At 26.7% G+C, this 25,526-nt stretch overlaps 2 protein-coding genes across 3 annotated transcripts in view; both read right to left on the minus strand.

Moving 5' to 3' along the window:
- The window catches only part of LOC111617201 (eye-specific diacylglycerol kinase-like), a 107,270-nt gene that overhangs the window by 14,991 nt on the left and 66,753 nt on the right, over positions 1-25,526 (minus strand). The window contains exons 2-16 of one of the 2 annotated variants that reach the window (XM_023358532.1): positions 24,856-24,934; positions 21,942-22,025; positions 21,773-21,850; positions 21,454-21,510; positions 15,979-16,047; positions 15,870-15,902; positions 15,637-15,792; positions 15,501-15,572; positions 15,229-15,413; positions 14,980-15,154; positions 4,590-4,672; positions 4,372-4,517; positions 4,182-4,300; positions 4,031-4,104; positions 2,630-2,735 (exon numbers count right to left, since the gene is read on the minus strand). In XM_023358532.1, coding sequence (XP_023214300.1) covers positions 2,630-2,735; positions 4,031-4,104; positions 4,182-4,300; positions 4,372-4,517; positions 4,590-4,672; positions 14,980-15,154; positions 15,229-15,413; positions 15,501-15,572; positions 15,637-15,792; positions 15,870-15,902; positions 15,979-16,047; positions 21,454-21,510; positions 21,773-21,850; positions 21,942-22,025; positions 24,856-24,934 — 1,516 coding nt within the window. The remainder of the gene's footprint in view (positions 1-2,629; positions 2,736-4,030; positions 4,105-4,181; positions 4,301-4,371; positions 4,518-4,589; positions 4,673-14,979; positions 15,155-15,228; positions 15,414-15,500; positions 15,573-15,636; positions 15,793-15,869; positions 15,903-15,978; positions 16,048-21,453; positions 21,511-21,772; positions 21,851-21,941; positions 22,026-24,855; positions 24,935-25,526) is intronic. The other variant, XM_023358538.1, reaches the window with a different exon arrangement.
- Positions 7,795-11,703, minus strand: LOC111617215 (diacylglycerol kinase zeta-like). Its single transcript, XM_023358546.1, has 4 exons — positions 11,563-11,703; positions 8,579-8,662; positions 8,410-8,487; positions 7,795-8,147 (listed from the first exon to the last, which is right to left on the minus strand). Exons 1-4 carry the CDS (start codon positions 11,608-11,610, stop codon positions 8,064-8,066), a joined length of 294 nt encoding a protein of 97 aa, XP_023214314.1. The 5' UTR covers positions 11,611-11,703; the 3' UTR covers positions 7,795-8,063.

Genomic DNA, 25,526 nt, shown 5'->3' on the forward strand with positions numbered 1-25,526 from the left:
GTATAATAATTTTTAAAATTTATTTAGACAGTAACAGTTACAGGCAGTCCTCTACTTTCATACCTAATCAGTTCCTGAATGTGTATAAAAGTTAAAATGTATGAAAGTAGAGCAATATTAAAAAACATCAAAAAGGGTTTTCAAAAATATTTTTTATTGATTAGTATCAGGTGTTTTCTTTATAAATTTGTCAAGAGATAATTGAACTGTATTCTTCTTTTTCTTTTCTTGATAAAGAGTTCTGTATCATGCTGTCTTTTTCTATTGTCCTTTGTACGAGATATACACTCTCAATCATATGGAGGTTATGAGACCTTGATTTCTTTTTGCCATATCAACACTGCTGTTTTCATTTTTCACTCATGTTTATGAATTAATAAGAACAAAATTTTTCAACAAAACAGAAATGTACATAAAGTGATAACATACATCTTAACAAACTGACAAGATACAACTTATCAACACAAGTGCTAACTAAAGACATCCCTGCTCAAGACTCAACCTGTGACAACAAAAATGGACATGATTAATGTTGGCAAGGTAACAAGGAACTAATGACTAACAGTTCGTGAGAAGGGAAAATTCATTACATGAAAGTACATGCATTTTGCCATATATATTGTTAAAAATCAAAAGTATAAAATGTGTATGAAATAATGAATTGTACACAAGTAGAGCCTGTATATACATAAACCAACATCTACAAACCCAATGTGCATACATAATATGCCAATAACTATCAGATTATATTAGGCTATTATATTGTGATTATTTTAAATTAATTACTAAATAATTTGTCACTAGAAAAGGCATTAGGCACCATCTCTTATTAGATTTAATAATTTTAATTAGATTAAATAATTTAGAAAATTCTGGAAAAGAAGAATTGGCCTAGAGTGGGACTTGAACCCACAACTGCTGCTTACCATGTGGATGTGTTACCAGTTACACTATCCGAGCCTCTGGTCCAATATCCTCTTCCAGATATATTTAAGCATGAGATAACCATCATCGGTTACATACGGCACTGGCTGGGGACTACATTCAGCATCTGTCCTGAGATCAGACTGGAGGCTCGGATAGCGTAACTGGCAATATATTTGCACTATAAGCAACAATTGCAGGTTCAAGTCCCACAATAGGCTGATTCTTTTCTTCCAAAATTTTCTAAATTAATTTATTTATACGGTTACGACTGTAAATCTTTAAAACTTTAACTCATTTTTAATAAAATTGAGAGTGGAGGAGGAGGGACCAACTAACCATATACACCACTACACAGCATTCACACACACACATACAATACATAAACACACAACCACGATTAAATTTTACATTTGATTACGTTCATTGTGTTTCGGTATGAGGAGATGAGGGGATGGTAGAGGTGGGCCACTCCCTATAACACCATTAAAATGCATTATAATCTGACAGTTAAGCCCTCAAAGTTTTAGACTTCTATCTTGATTACAAGTGGATAAAATTTGAGGAATCGTTTAATAAATAATACATATATAACTGCACTAGTAAATACATTCAGAATATTATGTCAAATTTAACTGGTACGTTCATAAATTGCTATAACATATACCAAGCCAGATAAGACATCCTCACCTATAGTTACTCAATGATGTTGCCATTATAATAAATATAATCGACGTATCTGTTGAATTAGAATAGACAATATATTCACTCGAAAAAAAAAAACCCTTTCGTAAAATTAATATTTACGTTGATGTCACGAACATCTTTCCAACTTACTCTTCGATTTATCATTTATCAGCAGTTAGCGAATGGGGAGGTGTTAGAACGAGACACATCATTATTAATCATTAAGAGATATATAACTCAATTTAACCTAGATTTACGGCAGCTAGTCTTTATTAATTCTATTTAAAAAATATAATAATAATATTTATAAACAATACCGACTGATTTTTCGATAGAGGATAGTAGAGTTGTATTATACAAGATTTACTGATATCCGTCGAAAAATCTAATTACATTGTATTTATGATAGGTTATATATCGGCGAAGAGAAACATCGTCTTTTGTTGACACAATCTAATTCAGCAATGGACCCAGATGGGCGCCAGGTAGACTCCAATCTTCAAATGTAATNATAAAAAAAACACAGTTTCATTTGAATAATAAAAAAATTATTTATAATTATTAAATCTGACAAGAGATGGCGCCTAATGCCTCCCTCTAGTGACAAACTATTTAGTAATTAATTTAAAATAACCACAATATAATAGCTTGATATAATCCGTAGTTGTTGGCTTAATAACAGTTATTATTATACACAAATATTGGTATAAACAAGTTTCTCTATTGTGTGTGGAACTGTTAACTTAGATAATATTAATTCCAACTAATTTTTTACCAATGTCAAAATTTTAGCTTCCATAATACAGAAGCATATTTATAATCAGTATTAAGAAAAATTTACATAAAATGCATGCCAATCCTTTTATTCCTGCAAATATTTTATTCTCAAGATTAACTTGTATAATTTTATATCAAGATATACAATTAAATCTAGTTAGATGAATGACTGAATGGTAAAATACTGGAAAGATTTGAATCTTCCATAATTTATTAACAGAAAAAATAAAATACAACTCACCAATTGGTAAGTAGTTAAGCCTATTACTTCTATAAGTCCATCATCTGTTTTCTGCATTTCAAATCCAGTAGTGGGATTACCCCATGGATGAGTACCTCCGCCATAACTGAAATGTTTCATTGAAATATTTGTTGTTCGTTATTAAAAATTGACTTCAGATAGCTAAACAATATTCTTATTGCTTGCCTAAAGATTATTTTCAAACTTTTTTTTTTTTTTTTTTTTAACTGTTTTCGTAATTTGTAGCTAGTATAACTAATTTGATAAGAATATTCTTATTTAATTAGTTATACTAGCTACAAATTACTAAAACAGTTAAAAAAAAAACAGTTTGAAAATAATCTTTAGGCAAGCTAAACAATATTCATTTAATCTTGCACGATTTACAATATTACATATTACGGCGTACTAACTAAATAAAGATGGAAAACTTGTCACATGTTGGTTAAACGGTCACTTCATCGTGCCAGTATACAATACATAAACAACAACACAGTTTCGATAACAACAATATATTACATATTGGTAAAATAACACTTAGGAATCTGATCTTTAATATTATTGTAAATTTTATTCATTATTTTCTTACCATGGCTTTGACATCCAATAAATTCTTCAATCTTAAATATAATTCTATCTAAATTTTCATGCAACAGTAAAATACTTGGAAACAATTGTAGAAAGCAAAAAATGTCTAAGTGAGATGAAAATCAGATCATTTATAACAATAGTATATATTGATATTGTTAATATCCAGAATATTAACAATAGTATATATTGATATTGTCAATATCTGGATATATTGATATTGTCAATATTGTTAATATTCTGGATATTGTTAATATCCAGAATATTAACAATAGTATATATTGATATTGTCAATATCTGGATATATTGATATTGTCAATATTGTTAATATTCTGGATATTGTTAATATCCAGAATATTAACAATAGTATATATTGATATTGTCAATATCCAGAACTTACTCTCTTAAAAGATTCTCTGTATTAGAACATTAATCAAAATGATTGTGTGTGTGAAATAAAGTTATAACTTAAATTCTTACCACTTTTAATTTTCTTGCAAACAACCCAATATGAATTACCAATTAACATAAATAAAACTTCTGAATTTATTCAGTTGTCCAAGCCATTCAGAATAAATGATATTTTCTTCATTATGTGATTTGTTAGAGTTTTGATACTGATCCTGTCCTATATTATCAATGTTTCATTGAAGTACTATACCATCTTTAACTCTAAAGAATAAATTTACAAGCTAGTGCATATCATCACATTTACTTATGGTTTTTCACTAATAAAACGTGGAAGGTTTGAATGTTTTAAGTGTAAATAGAGACTTTAAAACAAGCTAATATTTAGAAATAGATTTTACTTACCTAGGAATGTTAAGGAACAATACTGAATGGACTTTAAGTTCTTTTAAACGAGGAGTCAAGTCTTGATCGTCACACTAAAATTATTAAAATAGTAAGAATTTCTTTTAGCTAAATTTTTAAACCCCACAATATTAAATGTCATTAGCTATACCTCTAATGTTACGCAGGAACACAAATCCTTCCATTTTCTCTGCAACAGATCTTTTCCACCTGCCTGACCGTAGAACATTTTGTTCCTAAGTCGACTGTTAAATTTATCGGGACGAGCCTCTGAATTGTAAATTTACATTTGTATTTCATTTTTGTACTTAAGTTTCTAAAAATTTATATATTGTGCATACCTCTTGCTTCATGAAATTCTAAAGCAATGTGAGCATCAACTCCCAATGAAAAATAATTATTAACAACGTGAAGAGGAAAGTATTCCTTTCCCTCTTCACATTGTGACAGATCGACTTCAGTATTTTTCTGAACAGATAAATCCCACCTAAAAATTGAAAAAGCTTAACATAAATGACATTATTATTGACAATGGCTGCTGAAAATAAAATAAACTCACCTATCCAACTGTGTAACATTTCCCTCTTGTACATTTATTAGTATTTTAGAGATAGGTTCATCTGTGTAACCCTGAGCAAGAGTCCAAAAATGAAATATTTGTTAGTCAATAGTTTTAAGGAAAAAGCAAAAATAAAGTATTTTTGTAAAACAAGTAGTTTTTTGACTCTTCCTGCCTTGCGGGCACTAAGAGTCCCATTGACAACTAAAAGAAAGAAGGAAAAAAAAAACTAAATGTTCAAATGACAGTTACAATATCTAGGTCATAAGTGCTATCTGGAAGTCATCCCAGCAACCTTCATGAGACCCATTTATTTTTATTCTATGTTTATTTAAAAGTTTCTAATTAGTTTATTCAATAGATGAATGTTAATTATTTTATTTAACTGAAAATTAAAATTGTGGAGACTTTATGAAAATACTGTATTAAAACCCCATTTGAGTTAACATGTAAATTTCTATGCTAAACAATTCGGAAGATAAAATGACTGAGTTATCCCAGTTCAAGTTAACAAGGTTCCACTGTATCTTCTATAACTTGTTTACTCAATGTATTATGAATTTGAACAAATGTATTAGAAAAATTAACTAGTTATCAGTATAAAGTTGCAATTTTGTTGAAAAATTATAAGTGGTATCAGGTACAGTTTTCAGATACATTACAATACTTTAAACTATCTGATGTTCAAAGTTTTCTCCATTGCAGGTGATGTCATGTTGAATTTTCATCAATGTTAAGCATAACAAAAATTACACATTTTTGAAAAGAATAATTGTGTCNTTACTATCTTGATATTACAAAAATATTTTTCATCAAGTAAATTTTACAATATATTTAATAATTCAAACACTACACATACAATAAATTAACAAGCATATAAATGCAGTTTTCTATCATTTGTCAAAAACATTTACAGTTAAATATTGAAATTTTAATAAAACAATACTAATAATATTTATGTTATAATATGATACAATTGTAGCAAGTTACTCAATATAATTAAGACTTATTTCATTAATAATGTGCAGTTTTGATTAATTTTTTCAAATTAATTAATACATGGGATTATATCTTTAATAACAGATGATTAATTTTAATTATTATCAAATCAAATACACTCTTATTAAAAATAATTTTAAAAATGTGAATTCTTAAACAGTACTGTGTTAGTTTATAAGTACTTGCATATTATTAAGTAGGATCTATTTTCATATGATATAAATATAATTTAAATTACACATGAAAATTTTGTTATCTTATTTACAAAAGAAAACTACAATATTTTATTTTTTAAATACAAAACAAACAATTTAATTTGTTAAATTATCTTACACAACTCAACACCTAGAAACAATGATTCTTAATTCAAACTTCTAAAACATTCAGCCTAAACAGAGCATCTTTGGAAAATTGAACCCAAGCAAACAGAACATTTTAATAAAAGAAATTTATGTTCAAAATTTGAAAATAACTGACTGCCCTGTGTGAGCAGTAAAATGTAAATATAAAATAATCATGAAAGAAAAAATAAAGATGAAACAGAAAATAATCAACTTTATGTGTATGGTCCCAATCTATCAATCAAAGCAAATTTTCAAACTGACAAAAGCAAGTACATATCTCTGTTTTATCTCGACTTCTTAAGTACCAATTCACATAAAGTTCATATCAATAAACTCCCCATAGGAATTCCTCCATTGAAAAATCACATTTATTACCAACAGGGCTATGGAATAGATACACAAAACCAATCCACTCCATTCAGTTTTTAAATTTCTGACTTTGACTCCTTCATAACACTTCAGCACAAACTAATAATGTTAAAGCTATCAAAATGATAAATAGTATATAAGATATATCATCACTATGTGAATTGTTAAGCTAGTTTTTTAGCCTCCTAGCCTATAATGATGCGAAAGCTTAAAACAAAGTTTATAAATCAAAGTTGAAGTCAGAATTGATACAATTTTTATCGACTAATCCATCCAAAATGGCTTTGAATGACTTCACTGTTCAATTATAAAATCAATTTTGGAAAAAAAAAAACCACCAATAATGTCTACAAATTATAAGATATTTTAGAAAAAATTTACTCTCTAAAATAAATATGTCCTATTTCTAATGATTTCCACACAACTATGATAATTATATTTGATTCATGTGACAGCTAATTTTAAAATAAATTTCATAAATTATAATATCAACACTTGTATTAAACAAATTATTCTGGCACAAAAAATTAATTTAAAAACAAAAATATTTGCATATGGAAATTCTCTCAATTAAGTTAAAGATTTTTATCAGTATCACAATCTAACCCATTAACTTCTGGATAGATACAACTGTTATAACTAAACTTTCAATAGCATACAAATGAAAAATTTATTTTATTTATTTAATTTATACACTCATAAAACATTCATCTGTTACACTGATGTAAACAAATGATTAAGTTGGCAAGGAAATATTTAAATCAGAAACCTCTAATTAACCTCTGACTTCTAACTAGATACTTGGAAGTTTTCCAAATTAATTATTCATTTTCAAATTTTCTAAAACTTACTTGAATTTATTTAGCATTTAAATTTCAGACACATGTTTGAAATTAATATAAGGACTTAACAATTTCAAAACAAAATCAGTGAATTTTTTTTAAAATCATTTCATAAAATATGCCATTGTTAAAAAAGTAAAGGTCAGAATTATTAAAAATTCTGACCTTTACTTTTTTAACAATGGCATATTTTATAAAATAGGTTTTTATTTATTTAAATGGTCCTGAATAAAATATTACAAAAATTACGCTATTAATTTATGAAATAATTACAAAAATGGAATTCTGCGAGATAACAGCATATCTACTAGAATGAAAGTAGATATTTTTGATTCATTAACCTCCTACCTGCATAAGCACTAAGGGAAACTGCTCTAGAGACAGAAAGGTAGAGTCTATGCATGATATGAATCAAGGTCAGAATCATTTAATATATGTAAATGATTTTGCAGTTTATTCAGAATATCTTAAAGTTAAGAACTATGTCTGAAATATCCATAGATCTTTATAGTAACCGTTTACATTTAAGGATAATTGTTTTCCTTAAATAACTGAGTACAAATAAAATACTAATTCAATAAATCACTTATTTATCTAACAAATCAAAATTAAACAATGAATTTAATCATTGATAAATTTTTAAAAAATTTTTTGTCTTATAACAATGCAAAATGCTGTATGGATAATAAAATAGAATGAAAAAAAAAATCAATCTAAGTAAGTCAAGTGTTTTAGTACATAAAAATTTGTTTATATGTTTGGTTTTATTTCTGAATTGTGTATTTTAGTCCCACTTAGATTTACAACTGTATTTTTTAAATTATAATGCATGTAGCTGTTCAGGAGATACTTGTTGCTAAACTTAGATAACAGTTCTGAGTCTATAGTGTATCAGTGATTTCATATTATTATTATTAGTATTAGTAGAATAGCACAGTTCTACTTACCTCCCTATACTGCCTGACGCCAACATCTTTGAAAGTTGGTTTACAATGGAATTTCATCTATTTAAAGAAGAATAAATTTAATATTAAAAGAATTAATTCAATTTCTTATTAATATAAAATTTGATTATTTGATTACTGTAACATTAAACACTTTCTATACAATTTCATATTATCACTCTTCAAATCTATCAATTTACAGAATCAAACTTTAAGCAGTTTTTAAAAATATTTAAGAATAATAAAATCATTTTATACAAAAAATACAGCTTAAATTTATTTCTGTACATAAATAAAAATTAGTAAATGTGTTAAAACAAACTTTTTCAATTAGGGTGTTGATGCATCTAGTATGAGCAGTAATTTTGCAAGATGGGCACCTCATCCTCGGACCTTGTTTCTGAAATTTGAATCGATGCAGTGCTTTAGAGACAATTTTATAACGAAAATCAGAAATTTATACTTTAGTAAGATGGCATAAAAGCACTCACTGAGCAGTCATTATCTCCGACGTAGCACAAATCTCCAGAGGCACTACTGTTAACCCACAGGTGGTCATCGCTGATTGCACTTTCCTATGGAGAATTGAGAAATATATGAATGTAGGTAAACATTTTAATTTTTAAAACCATTTTATATATTAATGATAATGTATATAACTTGTGTTTTTAATACATTTTACATGAAATCCAGCTAAGATTACTTAGCTGGATTTTGAGTAAAATGTACTCCACAAGATATAATGCAAGGAAATTAATTTTACACTTAATCATAGAAATGTGTAAATATTAAATAATCCTGTAATGTGCAATTTAATGTAAACCGTATGTTTACAGGATTATTAAACTTCCTTTCTAATTATTAAGTTAATGTGTACTTACAACAATCAGATGTTTATAAATTTCATTATTTTATAATTAATTTATGTACAGAGTTTTATATCTAATTATAATGTATATATTTAATTATCTTTATATATAAAACTGTCAAACCCAATCTTACATTAACATATTTATAATTTTTCTTCCTTCTGATTACAATTAACAGATATTCTGCAAAATATGATTCTAATTAACTGTTTACAATAGCTAAGTAGAAGCATATTTCACTTATAATTTGATATATTAAATTTAAAATAACATATTAAACTGTACATTTACACATCTCTCTCCTTTCATTCCTTCCTTCTTTCTTTTTCTCATTAAAGTATAAACATGATAAAAATTAAAGATAATTAAAATAATTATGTATAATGAAGTCAGCCATAAGCAAAAACAATTTATATACTGTTTTTTGGCATTATATTAAACAAAATATGTATTTCAAATATAATAATTATAAAAAAAGTCTGGTTACATTTCATTTTGGCTCATGTATAGGTGTGGTAAAAATTTACTTGGTAGATTAGTGAGAACAGAATAACACAATCAAATTTCTTTCATTATTTGTGTAATATTATTATTAATTAATTAACAATAAATTCAATTAATTTATTGAAATCTGTGTAACTATTAAATATTTGTGTCCAAAATATCATTGTAAAGTAAGACACAGGAAAATTATGTAGAGGCCTAGATTTATTACCAATTATTTTTTAAAAATTTAATTATTCCATTAATAAAAATCTGTCAGTGGAAATGTTGTCCCAATGATTGGACATGTTAGTTTCTTCAATGTATTTTTTCTTGTGTAAATGTCGTAGCCTCTAATGAAAGGTTGTCTCTGCAATGGAAGACTGTTGTGGACATGATAAAACAAGACATTTTAGTTTCTTCTATGTATTTTTACTGTATAAATATCATCAGTCATTTTTAATTGAAATTTAATATATTTGATTATTCACATACAAATATAGTTAAAACTTACTAAAGTAGCAATTCACATAATTTATGAAGCATTTTGTTCGATTGTATAAATATACAGAACTTTTTAAACATCAGAAAGTGTTTTGTACATTACAAACAGAATCACTTAAATAATGTATATGATTGATTTATTTTCTTTAGTATTTTGTAGACTACTATACAATTTCATTTGAGTTATTAAAAACATTTATGTATTTTAAAATATGTAGTTGGATGACATTTAAAATTATTTTAAATATAAATGTAATCAAACAGCATCTCAATCTATAAATAAATTATAAATTTGTTATGCATTTATCTGTTTGTTTATTCGTTCAGTGAAGTCATGATTGTATTAAAGTAGTTCTGTCATTCTCTTTATAATCTTTCAAAAATTTTAAATAATAGAAATATCTTTAAAAATATTTATGAGATAAATAAAACAAGGATTCTTTCCTAAGTGATAAAAATTCTGCTAAAAAGATAACACTGTTTGTTCCATTTTCCACCGCTTAATTTTTATACTCTATTTTAGTTTTCTAGTTTTTTTTGCTTAATATTAATTCACTGTTTCCCAACTCCATTTTTAAGTATTAATGCTACTACTAGTTTCTTATCCATTCAATATATTTGAAACTTCCATAACTAAAAAAGATACAAATCTTGAAATGTTTTTATAAGAAATAAACAAATCTGTAAAAATTAAGTGTGAAGATTAATACTTGAAAATGGAATTGTGAAATAGTAAACTAATTTTAAGTGACTGGAAAATGAGAACGAATGATGTGAAATCTAAATCAGGTGTGGGCAACCCATGGCCTGTGTCACACAATATATTAATAAATATATCAAGTTCCCAAGTTAAGGAAGTATGCAGCAAAAATTCTAATTTTATTTTCTATGACTTACATATATAAACTTTTCTTCCACAATGAATTTAGTAAAAAACAAAACAAAAAATCAGATAACAGACTCACGTCAAAATTAACTCAAAACTAGAAATGACTAATATTTAACTAAATATTTCGGATATATTACATTCACATCAGTTCCAGAAGTCACATTAAGTATACCTAGGTCAATTTTAAATCATATACGAATAAATAATTGTGATTTACCCGCAGTTTTGTTTTATGTGTACAAGGCCTGCATTGGTCCGAAACTTTTAAATGTTTCACTAACGTAGAAAAAGATTGCCCATCCCTGATTTAAATAAATAAAAATGAAAGAACAGTTTAAAAAGTTATGGGAATGTAAAAATTAAGTACATTTTTTTTTAAATATAAAAATGTTTCATTAAAAATACTTTGTCACCTAAAGTTAGATTTTTCAATTGCAGGCAACATTTGATTAGATTAAAGGAATTAAATGAGCCACTGACTAGATAACTTTAAATCAGCATTTTTCAACCTATTACATTGATTTTTCTGTTAATTTTTGTACACAAATACCAAAAATTAACAGAAAAATCAACGTAATAACTTTAAATCGGCATTTTCCAACCTATCTAGTTGGTGGCTCATTTTTAGCAAACGAAAAGATGCAAATTGTATTTTTTCAGTTAATAACTGTGGGTATAAATGATACATAGGTTGGGAAATGCTACTTTAAATAAGGAAAACAATAAATACCTCCCAGTCTGGAGTACTCCGGAGAATTCGGGTTTCCCCATTCCCCATGGATATTTTAAGTTCTCCCTGGAAAGCTTTTCTGAAAAGAAAAGTAAAAGCTTATTTATTCAACTCAGTTGGAAAATCCAGTAATGAATAATAAAAGACATTCAATAAACAGTATTAAATTTTGAACTAGAAACTAAAGAATGACGTATTTGATTTCCATTTGAGAAATTAAATACTCTCGAAGGACAAAACAAAAAAGACATTCAAAAATTTTAAAAGAATAGACAATATCTTTATACATTCAACTTCTTGGGAATGCCAAAAGTTATTATAATAATTAAATTTGTTAAAATGGTAAGAAAATATAATTATAACAAGAATAATTATATTATAACCAGAGAATTAATTTGTCTAAACAATAAAATAAATTAGTCAACTGTAAGACAGACATAACATTATAACTATTTTCCATTAAATATACACTGTTTTTCTGATTATCAAGGATGCTATCTTGGAGAAAATATCAAGGATGCTATCTTGGAGAAAATTTTTAAAACTGCCCTTTAACATTTGCTAGTTAACAAAATCTTATCCCAATGATTGGACATGTTAGTTTCTTCAATGTATTTTTTCTTGTGTAAATGTCGTAGCCTCTAATGAAAGGTTGTCTCTGCAATGGAAGACTGTTGTGGACATGATAAAACAAGACATTTTAGTTTCTTCTATGTATTTTTACTGTATAAATATCATCAGTCATTTTTAATTGAAATTTAATATATTTGATTATTCACATACAAATATAGTTAAAACTTACTAAAGTAGCAATTCACATAATTTATGAAGCATTTTGTTCGATTGTATAAATATACAGAACTTTTTAAACATCAGAAAGTGTTTTGTACATTACAAACAGAATCACTTAAATAATGTATATGATTGATTTATTTTCTTTAGTATTTTGTAGACTACTATACAATTTCATTTGAGTTATTAAAAACATTTATGTATTTTAAAATATGTAGTTGGATGACATTTAAAATTATTTTAAATATAAATGTAATCAAACAGCATCTCAATCTATAAATAAATTATAAATTTGTTATGCATTTATCTGTTTGTTTATTCGTTCAGTGAAGTCATGATTGTATTAAAGTAGTTCTGTCATTCTCTTTATAATCTTTCAAAAATTTTAAATAATAGAAATATCTTTAAAAATATTTATGAGATAAATAAAACAAGGATTCTTTCCTAAGTGATAAAAATTCTGCTAAAAAGATAACACTGTTTGTTCCATTTTCCACCGCTTAATTTTTATACTCTATTTTAGTTTTCTAGTTTTTTTTGCTTAATATTAATTCACTGTTTCCCAACTCCATTTTTAAGTATTAATGCTACTACTAGTTTCTTATCCATTCAATATATTTGAAACTTCCATAACTAAAAAATATACAAATCTTGAAATGTTTTTATAAGAAATAAACAAATCTGTAAAAATTAAGTGTGAAGATTAATACTTGAAAATGGAATTGTGAAATAGTAAACTAATTTTAAGTGACTGGAAAATGAGAACGAATGATGTGAAATCTAAATCAGGTGTGGGCAACCCATGGCCTGTGTCACACAATATATTAATAAATATATCAAGTTCCCAAGTTAAGGAAGTATGCAGCAAAAATTCTAATTTTATTTTCTATGACTTACATATATAAACTTTTCTTCCACAATGAATTTAGTAAAAAACAAAACAAAAAATCAGATAACAGACTCACGTCAAAATTAACTCAAAACTAGAAATGACTAATATTTAACTAAATATTTCGGATATATTACATTCACATCAGTTCCAGAAGTCACATTAAGTATACCTAGGTCAATTTTAAATCATATACGAATAAATAATTGTGATTTACCCGCAGTTTTGTTTTATGTGTACAAGGCCTGCATTGGTCCGAAACTTTTAAATGTTTCACTAACGTAGAAAAAGATTGCCCATCCCTGATTTAAATAAATAAAAATGAAAGAACAGTTTAAAAAGTTATGGGAATGTAAAAATTAAGTACATTTTTTTTTAAATATAAAAATGTTTCATTAAAAATACTTTGTCACCTAACGTNTTATTTTGTACAAACAAAATAAATATATTGAAAAATATAAAAACAATAGAAAATTATACTTCAGAAGTTAATTTAGTATCAAAAACGTAAAATATTTGAGTATCCCAAGACATAGTCAAAGATTGCAGTGCCACAGCACTGGCGAAAATTTAAATTTGCCGACTGGAATTCTTTCGGATGATTGACGTTTCGGATGATTGACTTTCAGATAATCGACGCTCTACTGTATTTCAAAAGTTAGTTTTAATATAAAAATTATAACAAGTAGCAGCATCTAGTTTCAAAAATGTTCTGATGCTAAAACGATATATCTTGGATCAACCAGTCAAGGTCAGAGGTCAACCCCGAGACATGTCAGGAATAACACAAGATAGGTTAAACAAAATCTCACTGACATAAAAACTGATAAAACTAAACAAACTGTTGGTTAATTTATACATTAGATGCTACAGTTAAGATTTACTAGGCTATATAACTTTAATTTCAATACTGAAAATGGGAAAAAGTTGGAGGGTGCTAAATAGGCTATGTATGTGGATATGGAGTATATAACATAAATTTCTTGACCAAAAACTATGTTAACAACATGCAGGCACAGTGCAGTAGCTAACCATTAATGCAAAGAGTGGATTGAGTGAAAGATGGTGATTTCCACAATGTACTAGCATATTTTGATCTAAAAATTGAAGTGATGTAGCTATGATTCATAATCAGTAAAAACTAACACTGGTGATCATGATCAACTTCTATTTTGTCAAAAGGTGAGTAATAGACATCATTTGCTCAGCATGCTCTAGCGGCAAAGTGAAGTATCATATTTCCATGCAATTTTTTTTGATAGATTCACTAAGAACTTTTCTTTACAATGATACAGAAAATACCCGTTCTGTATTTTTGACAAGAAAAAGTGTCACAACATTCTTTAAAAGTTGATCTTCCTTAATACAGTGATAATTGTAAAAGCTTAAAACTTCAAATTGTTTCATGATATATCTATGAATAAATTCTGATGTTGACTTATAAAAATAAATTCCAAAGAATTAAAATATAAAAAAATAATAATTAACTAAACTTAAATTGATACATAAACAGCATGATTGTAATGTCATTTTAATTAACTAATAAATGTGTCTCATTATTTAGATTTATTGTAAATCAATGTAAAATTTACCAAAACTGGATTTTGCTGTTAATTTAACATTTCTCATAATAATCCCAAATAAATACATAATGCCACAATAATGTTATTTACATTATTCTTATTTCATATTTACATTATTCTTACATTATTCTTATATTAATAAAATATACTTACTCCTCCCCATCCTAGTGCTCTTGCAAGATCATTTCCTGTGCCCAAAGGTAAGACAGCCAGTGGAGGCTGTGGAGATATACCTAATTCGTCCAGGACGGAAAGAATCCACCCAGCTGTCCCGTCACCTCCGCATGCAAGTATTCTTAAGTTTGGCACCTTTTTATATAATTCTAGCCTACAAATAAAATACAAAAGACATTAAAATTTAGAATATCCATATAAAAAAAGGAGACAATAAAAAATATTCACCCTGCCGCAGGACCTCCCTGAGATAAATCAAAAACTTGACGTGGATTGAGCAACCATTGAAATTTCTGCATCAGTTTAGCTCCTTGGTTTCCGCCACTTTTTGGATTAATGAAAACTAACAATGGTTTCGAATTCACTGAAGGTATCGGTTTGATTACAAAAGTTCTTGGCAATTCTTTCTCACCCTGTATAATAAAAGATTAACTTAAAAAAAACACACACACACACACAGTAAAAATCATGCCTTGAACAGTTAATTGATATTGACTCACTTCTTTTTTGGGCTTTTTTTTACTTGATGCTCTCTTTTTTGGAGATCTTCTTAGCGAGGATTTGAATGAACCCTTTTTAAAAAATTTCATTAATCTTCATAATTAATTATACGAATTTATTTAAAATAAGATTTACCTTCCTCGGTAATTTGACAATCCACGATGGAGGAACAATTAAACTGGAGTGAATTCCCAAAGTACATTGTTCTCCTATCCTTTGCATATTGAAACACGTTTCCTTATTATGATACGCTATTTTGCACCAAGAGCAACTGATAGCTAAGATTTCTTGCTAAAAAAAATTAATAAAAATTGGAATATAATTGAAGAATTAAACCACAAATATGTAAATTGATATTTATTATTTACCTTAGCACCAAATGGTAATTTAGATTGGAATGACTGAAAAAAATTATTAACTTTTAATTTTGGCACCAAAATTAAAGACCCATTAACCAAATTTATAAATTCATCTTACTTTTCCACACTGGTTACACTTCCCTTTTTGACTCCTCCGATGTACCCAATGATGATGGATCACAGTTTGCTAGAGAAGAGAATTTAAAAAACAAAATTTAGTAGTTTATTCTAAAAATTGTCAACTTGGACTTATCAGATTATTAGGTCTAGTACACTGATGTACTGGCTATTTGCAAAAGGAGGAGTTCTTAATCAGAAAAACGAAAAATCTTTATTTTTTCTGATTAATTAAGAACTCCTCATTTTGCAAATAGCTGGTACATCAGTGTACTAGACCTAATAATCTGATAAGTCCAAGTTGACAATTTTTAGAATAAAGTACGATTTAAGGACATTAAGGCAATTAAATTAACTTAGTAATAATTAAGAAATATATATATATATATATATATATATATAAAATTGGGCATATCAAATTCATCGAACTGTATTATTTTTTTGATAGAAATTAAAGGGGGACCACCCGGGTCGTTAGTGCTCTATCGAGCGTACAACCAGTAGGTAGCATTACCTTGTTAGTTTAGTAATAAATCCATAATGAGAGTCATCAGTTTAGCGATGACAAGAGCGGGACAATAGGTAACACGTGGCCAGGTAANTGCGGATTATTTTTATGCGATTTTGAAGTTGTGCGGTTTGTATTTCATCCAAAAATTTCTTGGACAAGCATAAATATAGGCTTGTTTAGGAAGCCCGCGTATAGACAGTGTCCAAAAATCGTGGAACGCTCAAAGCTCACTCCATTTGTTCGACTGACATATAACGTTTATGGATGTAAAGGACAGCTAGATCTACCTTAATCGCTTTAGTTCCTAGCAATTTTTGATATAAATGTAATTAAACAAAAAAATACTTAAAACTGAAAAAAATGAAAATGCGTTAATTTTGAAGAAAAAGCTTCAAAGTTTAACTTCCTTTGTCTCGCCCTTCTGTAAAATTTAACACCGATGAGTCATTGTTTACACATCTGGATGACCTTGAACACAGCTGGAGTTGGATTTCCTCAGGCATTCTCATAGATGTCGCGGGAGGACAAGGGTTTAAAGTAGGGTGAACACTAGCTGGCTGTATATTTTTAAATATTTTAAAAAAATTTGGAAACTTAAAAAACATTCCAAAAATTCAAAAAAAATTTCAAAGCCTTAAGGACCGTGTTTTATGTAACGCTACGTAACCTGCCCGAGTTAACTCAGGCGAGGAACTAAAGGAGTTTTAATTAACTCTTCACATTTAGATGTTAGTGATTTGTTTTTAGAGTGAGCTTTTGCAATTTGGGGATTCCCCTTGTATTACTTTTCAATAAAATAAACTGAATTAAGTTTGAATACAAGTTTATTTTAAGCTTTTATATGAATTTCTTTCAGACATTCGAAGTAATTTATTAAGCAGTCTATTTCTTTTAATTTATGCAAACTTTTTTATGCAGTTTTAAGTTAATTTTAACTCATTGTTTTGGTTTTATGCCATTTTAGAAAAATACGGAACGTATCCCTACTTTTTCAAGGCAAGTAAAGTCTTTTTTTTAAGCAAATTTTTTATATGCGCTTTTCTGTAGAACGTATCCACCGCATAAAACGAGACCTTACAGTATTCAGAAATAAATGCCACAATCTTAGTAAATAATTGTTAAATAGGTACTTTTTTTATGTTAAGTATTAAATAGTATACTTTTAGATACTAATACAAGGATAAATTGCCCAAATTTAATTAAGATGATAGTACTTGTTTTAAATTTATCTTTGAAAATAAATCATAATTAAAATTAATCATCTATTTATGTACAGAAATAACAATTAAAAACATTGATGGCAGATTTATTTTTGAGTTGTATGATTTTAAAGAAATAAGTTTGCCACNGAGACAAGCAGCATATTAATTCAACATATTAATGTTGAAAATAATCATTTATAAAAATATTTTTATGATTCTGAGAGCGTTAACTATGGATCTATAAAGGGTGGTTAGTGACCATTACTGATGCTTACAGCCATTTTATGAATAATTAACTTAGTGATCTTTAAGCTGCTGCTACCAATTTATCTCTAGAGAGAGAGCTAAATTAATGCATGAATATATATTGCAGCCACAAATGGTCATCTTGTTAAAGTGTGCCACTTCAATAAGATGAGGCGTAGCGTATGGAAAGTATACAGCGAAAATCAATGGCTTGTGTATGTAATGAGTTATATCATTAAAAAAACTTAGAGGTTGTAAATAAAGTCTTTCATCTTCATTTTTCTAACGAAAGTAATATAAAAAAAGATACTTTTCAATATAATACACTACAGGAAACTTGTGCTTCAAAGTATGGTAGAGTACAAGTGTACAGCATCAATACAGAAACTTGAACCTGCCGTATATTTTATAACATGTATCGTTGATGCGCGCTGTTTCTATTACTAATGCAAACAAGATACGTGATGTATTTCTATAATGCGAAATGCGATAGAGTTTAAATGATTATATCTCATGAAAGTTTAATATTTTACATTAAATGATTCGAAAACAATTTTACTAAAGTAAATTTAAATTTGTATTACGAATACTACAAGATACGCAAATAAAACTCTTTTTAATATATTTCTTTTTGCAATACGTGCAATTTGTGCAACTTTTTGCAATTTTAGTGATACTCTTTTAAGAAGTATCACTAAAAACGATTGATCATGACAACCGGATCGCATCAATCAGTAATGGTTGTGTCACTTTTACTTTATTATATGAAACACAGTAAAATATATCTGTTGATATACTTGGTCCAGACTTATTTTTTTTATGATAAAAATTCCAATATGACACTTAATTACAATTTTTTTCCAATTCGTTAATGAAGAAATTAATCATACTAATTAATAACAACAGAAATGTGTATCGAATAACAATACTTATTCATTATTAAAAATTATTGTATTTATATTGTGGTTTTGTTGTGAGAATAGAGCTAATGTAGCTAAATTATATGCACAAGATAAACAAAAGCTTTTCATATACCACTTTCCATTAATTAGTAATACTTTAAATTTTGGAAGAACATGCATTAAATAATTATAAAATGATATTTCACACCTTAAGTAAATGGAAATTAATTATTTTTGAAAAAAAAAAAAAATTCATGGTAAGAAATCCTTTACAATTATTATATTAAGAATACATATTAATTTATAGTTTACAATGTAAAAAAGAAAATAGTTTGTATAGGATATTAAACTGTTTANAAATTTTGTTATCTTATTTACAAAAGAAAACTACAATATTTTATTTTTTAAATACAAAACAAACAATTTAATTTGTTAAATTATCTTACACAACTCAACACCTAGAAACAATGATTCTTAATTCAAACTTCTAAAACATTCAGCCTAAACAGAGCATCTTTGGAAAATTGAACCCAAGCAAACAGAACATTTTAATAAAAGAAATTTATGTTCAAAATTTGAAAATAACTGACTGCCCTGTGTGAGCAGTAAAATGTAAATATAAAATAATCATGAAAGAAAAAATAAAGATGAAACAGAAAATAATCAACTTTATGTGTATGGTCCCAATCTATCAATCAAAGCAAATTTTCAAACTGACAAAAGCAAGTACATATCTCTGTTTTATCTCGACTTCTTAAGTACCAATTCACATAAAGTTCATATCAATAAACTCCCCATAGGAATTCCTCCATTGAAAAATCACATTTATTACCAACAGGGCTATGGAATAGATACACAAAACCAATCCACTCCATTCAGTTTTTAAATTTCTGACTTTGACTCCTTCATAACACTTCAGCACAAACTAATAATGTTAAAGCTATCAAAATGATAAATAGTATATAAGATATATCATCACTATGTGAATTGTTAAGCTAGTTTTTTAGCCTCCTAGCCTATAATGATGCGAAAGCTTAAAACAAAGTTTATAAATCAAAGTTGAAGTCAGAATTGATACAATTTTTATCGACTAATCCATCCAAAATGGCTTTGAATGACTTCACTGTTCAATTATAAAATCAATTTTGGAAAAAAAAAAACCACCAATAATGTCTACAAATTATAAGATATTTTAGAAAAAATTTACTCTCTAAAATAAATATGTCCTATTTCTAATGATTTCCACACAACTATGATAATTATATTTGATTCATGTGACAGCTAATTTTAAAATAAATTTCATAAATTATAATATCAACACTTGTATTAAACAAATTATTCTGGCACAAAAAATTAATTTAAAAACAAAAATATTTGCATATGGAAATTCTCTCAATTAAGTTAAAGATTTTTATCAGTATCACAATCTAACCCATTAACTTCTGGATAGATACAACTGTTATAACTAAACTTTCAATAGCATACAAATGAAAAATTTATTTTATTTATTTAATTTATACACTCATAAAACATTCATCTGTTACACTGATGTAAACAAATGATTAAGTTGGCAAGGAAATATTTAAATCAGAAACCTCTAATTAACCTCTGACTTCTAACTAGATACTTGGAAGTTTTCCAAATTAATTATTCATTTTCAAATTTTCTAAAACTTACTTGAATTTATTTAGCATTTAAATTTCAGACACATGTTTGAAATTAATATAAGGACTTAACAATTTCAAAACAAAATCAGTGAATTTTTTTTAAAATCATTTCATAAAATATGCCATTGTTAAAAAAGTAAAGGTCAGAATTATTAAAAATTCTGACCTTTACTTTTTTAACAATGGCATATTTTATAAAATAGGTTTTTATTTATTTAAATGGTCCTGAATAAAATATTACAAAAATTACGCTATTAATTTATGAAATAATTACAAAAATGGAATTCTGCGAGATAACAGCATATCTACTAGAATGAAAGTAGATATTTTTGATTCATTAACCCCCTACCTGCATAAGCACTAAGGGAAACTGCTCTAGAGACAGAAAGGTAGAGTCTATGCATGATATGAATCAAGGTCAGAATCATTTAATATATGTAAATGATTTTGCAGTTTATTCAGAATATCTTAAAGTTAAGAACTATGTCTGAAATATCCATAGATCTTTATAGTAACCGTTTACATTTAAGGATAATTGTTTTCCTTAAATAACTGAGTACAAATAAAATACTAATTCAATAAATCACTTATTTATCTAACAAATCAAAATTAAACAATGAATTTAATCATTGATAAATTTTTAAAAAATTTTTTGTCTTATAACAATGCAAAATGCTGTATGGATAATAAAATAGAATGAAAAAAAAAATCAATCTAAGTAAGTCAAGTGTTTTAGTACATAAAAATTTGTTTATATGTTTGGTTTTATTTCTGAATTGTGTATTTTAGTCCCACTTAGATTTACAACTGTATTTTTTAAATTATAATGCATGTAGCTGTTCAGGAGATACTTGTTGCTAAACTTAGATAACAGTTCTGAGTCTATAGTGTATCAGTGATTTCATATTATTATTATTAGTATTAGTAGAATAGCACAGTTCTACTTACCTCCCTATACTGCCTGACGCCAACATCTTTGAAAGTTGGTTTACAATGGAATTTCATCTATTTAAAGAAGAATAAATTTAATATTAAAAGAATTAATTCAATTTCTTATTAATATAAAATTTGATTATTTGATTACTGTAACATTAAACACTTTCTATACAATTTCATATTATCACTCTTCAAATCTATCAATTTACAGAATCAAACTTTAAGCAGTTTTTAAAAATATTTAAGAATAATAAAATCATTTTATACAAAAAATACAGCTTAAATTTATTTCTGTACATAAATAAAAATTAGTAAATGTGTTAAAACAAACTTTTTCAATTAGGGTGTTGATGCATCTAGTATGAGCAGTAATTTTGCAAGATGGGCACCTCATCCTCGGACCTTGTTTCTGAAATTTGAATCGATGCAGTGCTTTAGAGACAATTTTATAACGAAAATCAGAAATTTATACTTTAGTAAGATGGCATAAAAGCACTCACTGAGCAGTCATTATCTCCGACGTAGCACAAATCTCCAGAGGCACTACTGTTAACCCACAGGTGGTCATCGCTGATTGCACTTTCCTATGGAGAATTGAGAAATATATGAATGTAGGTAAACATTTTAATTTTTAAAACCATTTTATATATTAATGATAATGTATATAACTTGTGTTTTTAATACATTTTACATGAAATCCAGCTAAGATTACTTAGCTGGATTTTGAGTAAAATGTACTCCACAAGATATAATGCAAGGAAATTAATTTTACACTTAATCATAGAAATGTGTAAATATTAAATAATCCTGTAATGTGCAATTTAATGTAAACCGTATGTTTACAGGATTATTAAACTTCCTTTCTAATTATTAAGTTAATGTGTACTTACAACAATCAGATGTTTATAAATTTCATTATTTTATAATTAATTTATGTACAGAGTTTTATATCTAATTATAATGTATATATTTAATTATCTTTATATATAAAACTGTCAAACCCAATCTTACATTAACATATTTATAATTTTTCTTCCTTCTGATTACAATTAACAGATATTCTGCAAAATATGATTCTAATTAACTGTTTACAATAGCTAAGTAGAAGCATATTTCACTTATAATTTGATATATTAAATTTAAAATAACATATTAAACTGTACATTTACACATCTCTCTCCTTTCATTCCTTCCTTCTTTCTTTTTCTCATTAAAGTATAAACATGATAAAAATTAAAGATAATTAAAATAATTACTCTAAGAAAGTAGAAAAATTGCAGTTACTGTNTGGTTACATTTCATTTTGGCTCATGTATAGGTGTGGTAAAAATTTACTTGGTAGATTAGTGAGAACAGAATAACACAATCAAATTTCTTTCATTATTTGTGTAATATTATTATTAATTAATTAACAATAAATTCAATTAATTTATTGAAATCTGTGTAACTATTAAATATTTGTGTCCAAAATATCATTGTAAAGTAAGACACAGGAAAATTATGTAGAGGCCTAGATTTATTACCAATTATTTTTTAAAAATTTAATTATTCCATTAATAAAAATCTGTCAGTGGAAATGTTGTCCCAATGATTGGACATGTTAGTTTCTTCAATGTATTTTTTCTTGTGTAAATGTCGTAGCCTCTAATGAAAGGTTGTCTCTGCAATGGAAGACTGTTGTGGACATGATAAAACAAGACATTTTAGTTTCTTCTATGTATTTTTACTGTATAAATATCATCAGTCATTTTTAATTGAAATTTAATATATTTGATTATTCACATACAAATATAGTTAAAACTTACTAAAGTAGCAATTCACATAATTTATGAAGCATTTTGTTCGATTGTATAAATATACAGAACTTTTTAAACATCAGAAAGTGTTTTGTACATTACAAACAGAATCACTTAAATAATGTATATGATTGATTTATTTTCTTTAGTATTTTGTAGACTACTATACAATTTCATTTGAGTTATTAAAAACATTTATGTATTTTAAAATATGTAGTTGGATGACATTTAAAATTATTTTAAATATAAATGTAATCAAACAGCATCTCAATCTATAAATAAATTATAAATTTGTTATGCATTTATCTGTTTGTTTATTCGTTCAGTGAAGTCATGATTGTATTAAAGTAGTTCTGTCATTCTCTTTATAATCTTTCAAAAATTTTAAATAATAGAAATATCTTTAAAAATATTTATGAGATAAATAAAACAAGGATTCTTTCCTAAGTGATAAAAATTCTGCTAAAAAGATAACACTGTTTGTTCCATTTTCCACCGCTTAATTTTTATACTCTATTTTAGTTTTCTAGTTTTTTTTGCTTAATATTAATTCACTGTTTCCCAACTCCATTTTTAAGTATTAATGCTACTACTAGTTTCTTATCCATTCAATATATTTGAAACTTCCATAACTAAAAAAGATACAAATCTTGAAATGTTTTTATAAGAAATAAACAAATCTGTAAAAATTAAGTGTGAAGATTAATACTTGAAAATGGAATTGTGAAATAGTAAACTAATTTTAAGTGACTGGAAAATGAGAACGAATGATGTGAAATCTAAATCAGGTGTGGGCAACCCATGGCCTGTGTCACACAATATATTAATAAATATATCAAGTTCCCAAGTTAAGGAAGTATGCAGCAAAAATTCTAATTTTATTTTCTATGACTTACATATATAAACTTTTCTTCCACAATGAATTTAGTAAAAAACAAAACAAAAAATCAGATAACAGACTCACGTCAAAATTAACTCAAAACTAGAAATGACTAATATTTAACTAAATATTTCGGATATATTACATTCACATCAGTTCCAGAAGTCACATTAAGTATACCTAGGTCAATTTTAAATCATATACGAATAAATAATTGTGATTTACCCGCAGTTTTGTTTTATGTGTACAAGGCCTGCATTGGTCCGAAACTTTTAAATGTTTCACTAACGTAGAAAAAGATTGCCCATCCCTGATTTAAATAAATAAAAATGAAAGAACAGTTTAAAAAGTTATGGGAATGTAAAAATTAAGTACATTTTTTTTTAAATATAAAAATGTTTCATTAAAAATACTTTGTCACCTAAAGTTAGATTTTTCAATTGCAGGCAACATTTGATTAGATTAAAGGAATTAAATGAGCCACTGACTAGATAACTTTAAATCAGCATTTTTCAACCTATTACATTGATTTTTCTGTTAATTTTTGTACACAAATACCAAAAATTAACAGAAAAATCAACGTAATAACTTTAAATCGGCATTTTCCAACCTATCTAGTTGGTGGCTCATTTTTAGCAAACGAAAAGATGCAAATTGTATTTTTTCAGTTAATAACTGTGGGTATAAATGATACATAGGTTGGGAAATGCTACTTTAAATAAGGAAAACAATAAATACCTCCCAGTCTGGAGTACTCCGGAGAATTCGGGTTTCCCCATTCCCCATGGATATTTTAAGTTCTCCCTGGAAAGCTTTTCTGAAAAGAAAAGTAAAAGCTTATTTATTCAACTCAGTTGGAAAATCCAGTAATGAATAATAAAAGACATTCAATAAACAGTATTAAATTTTGAACTAGAAACTAAAGAATGACGTATTTGATTTCCATTTGAGAAATTAAATACTCTCGAAGGACAAAACAAAAAAGACATTCAAAAATTTTAAAAGAATAGACAATATCTTTATACATTCAACTTCTTGGGAATGCCAAAAGTTATTATAATAATTAAATTTGTTAAAATGGTAAGAAAATATAATTATAACAAGAATAATTATATTATAACCAGAGAATTAATTTGTCTAAACAATAAAATAAATTAGTCAACTGTAAGACAGACATAACATTATAACTATTTTCCATTAAATATACACTGTTTTTCTGATTATCAAGGATGCTATCTTGGAGAAAATATCAAGGATGCTATCTTGGAGAAAATTTTTAAAACTGCCCTTTAACATTTGCTAGTTAACAAGTCCTTATAGATATAAGTTGCAAAATGTCCTATTTATTGACTTAGATAATTGCTTTCCTAACAATTACAAATCAAATTTTAGGTTAAACTGAAAAATTG

The sequence above is a fragment of the Centruroides sculpturatus genome, unplaced genomic scaffold, assembly GCF_000671375.1.
Source record: "Centruroides sculpturatus isolate CEXI.00-Female unplaced genomic scaffold, Cexi_2.0 scaffold96, whole genome shotgun sequence".
Taxonomy (NCBI): domain Eukaryota; kingdom Metazoa; phylum Arthropoda; class Arachnida; order Scorpiones; family Buthidae; genus Centruroides; species Centruroides sculpturatus.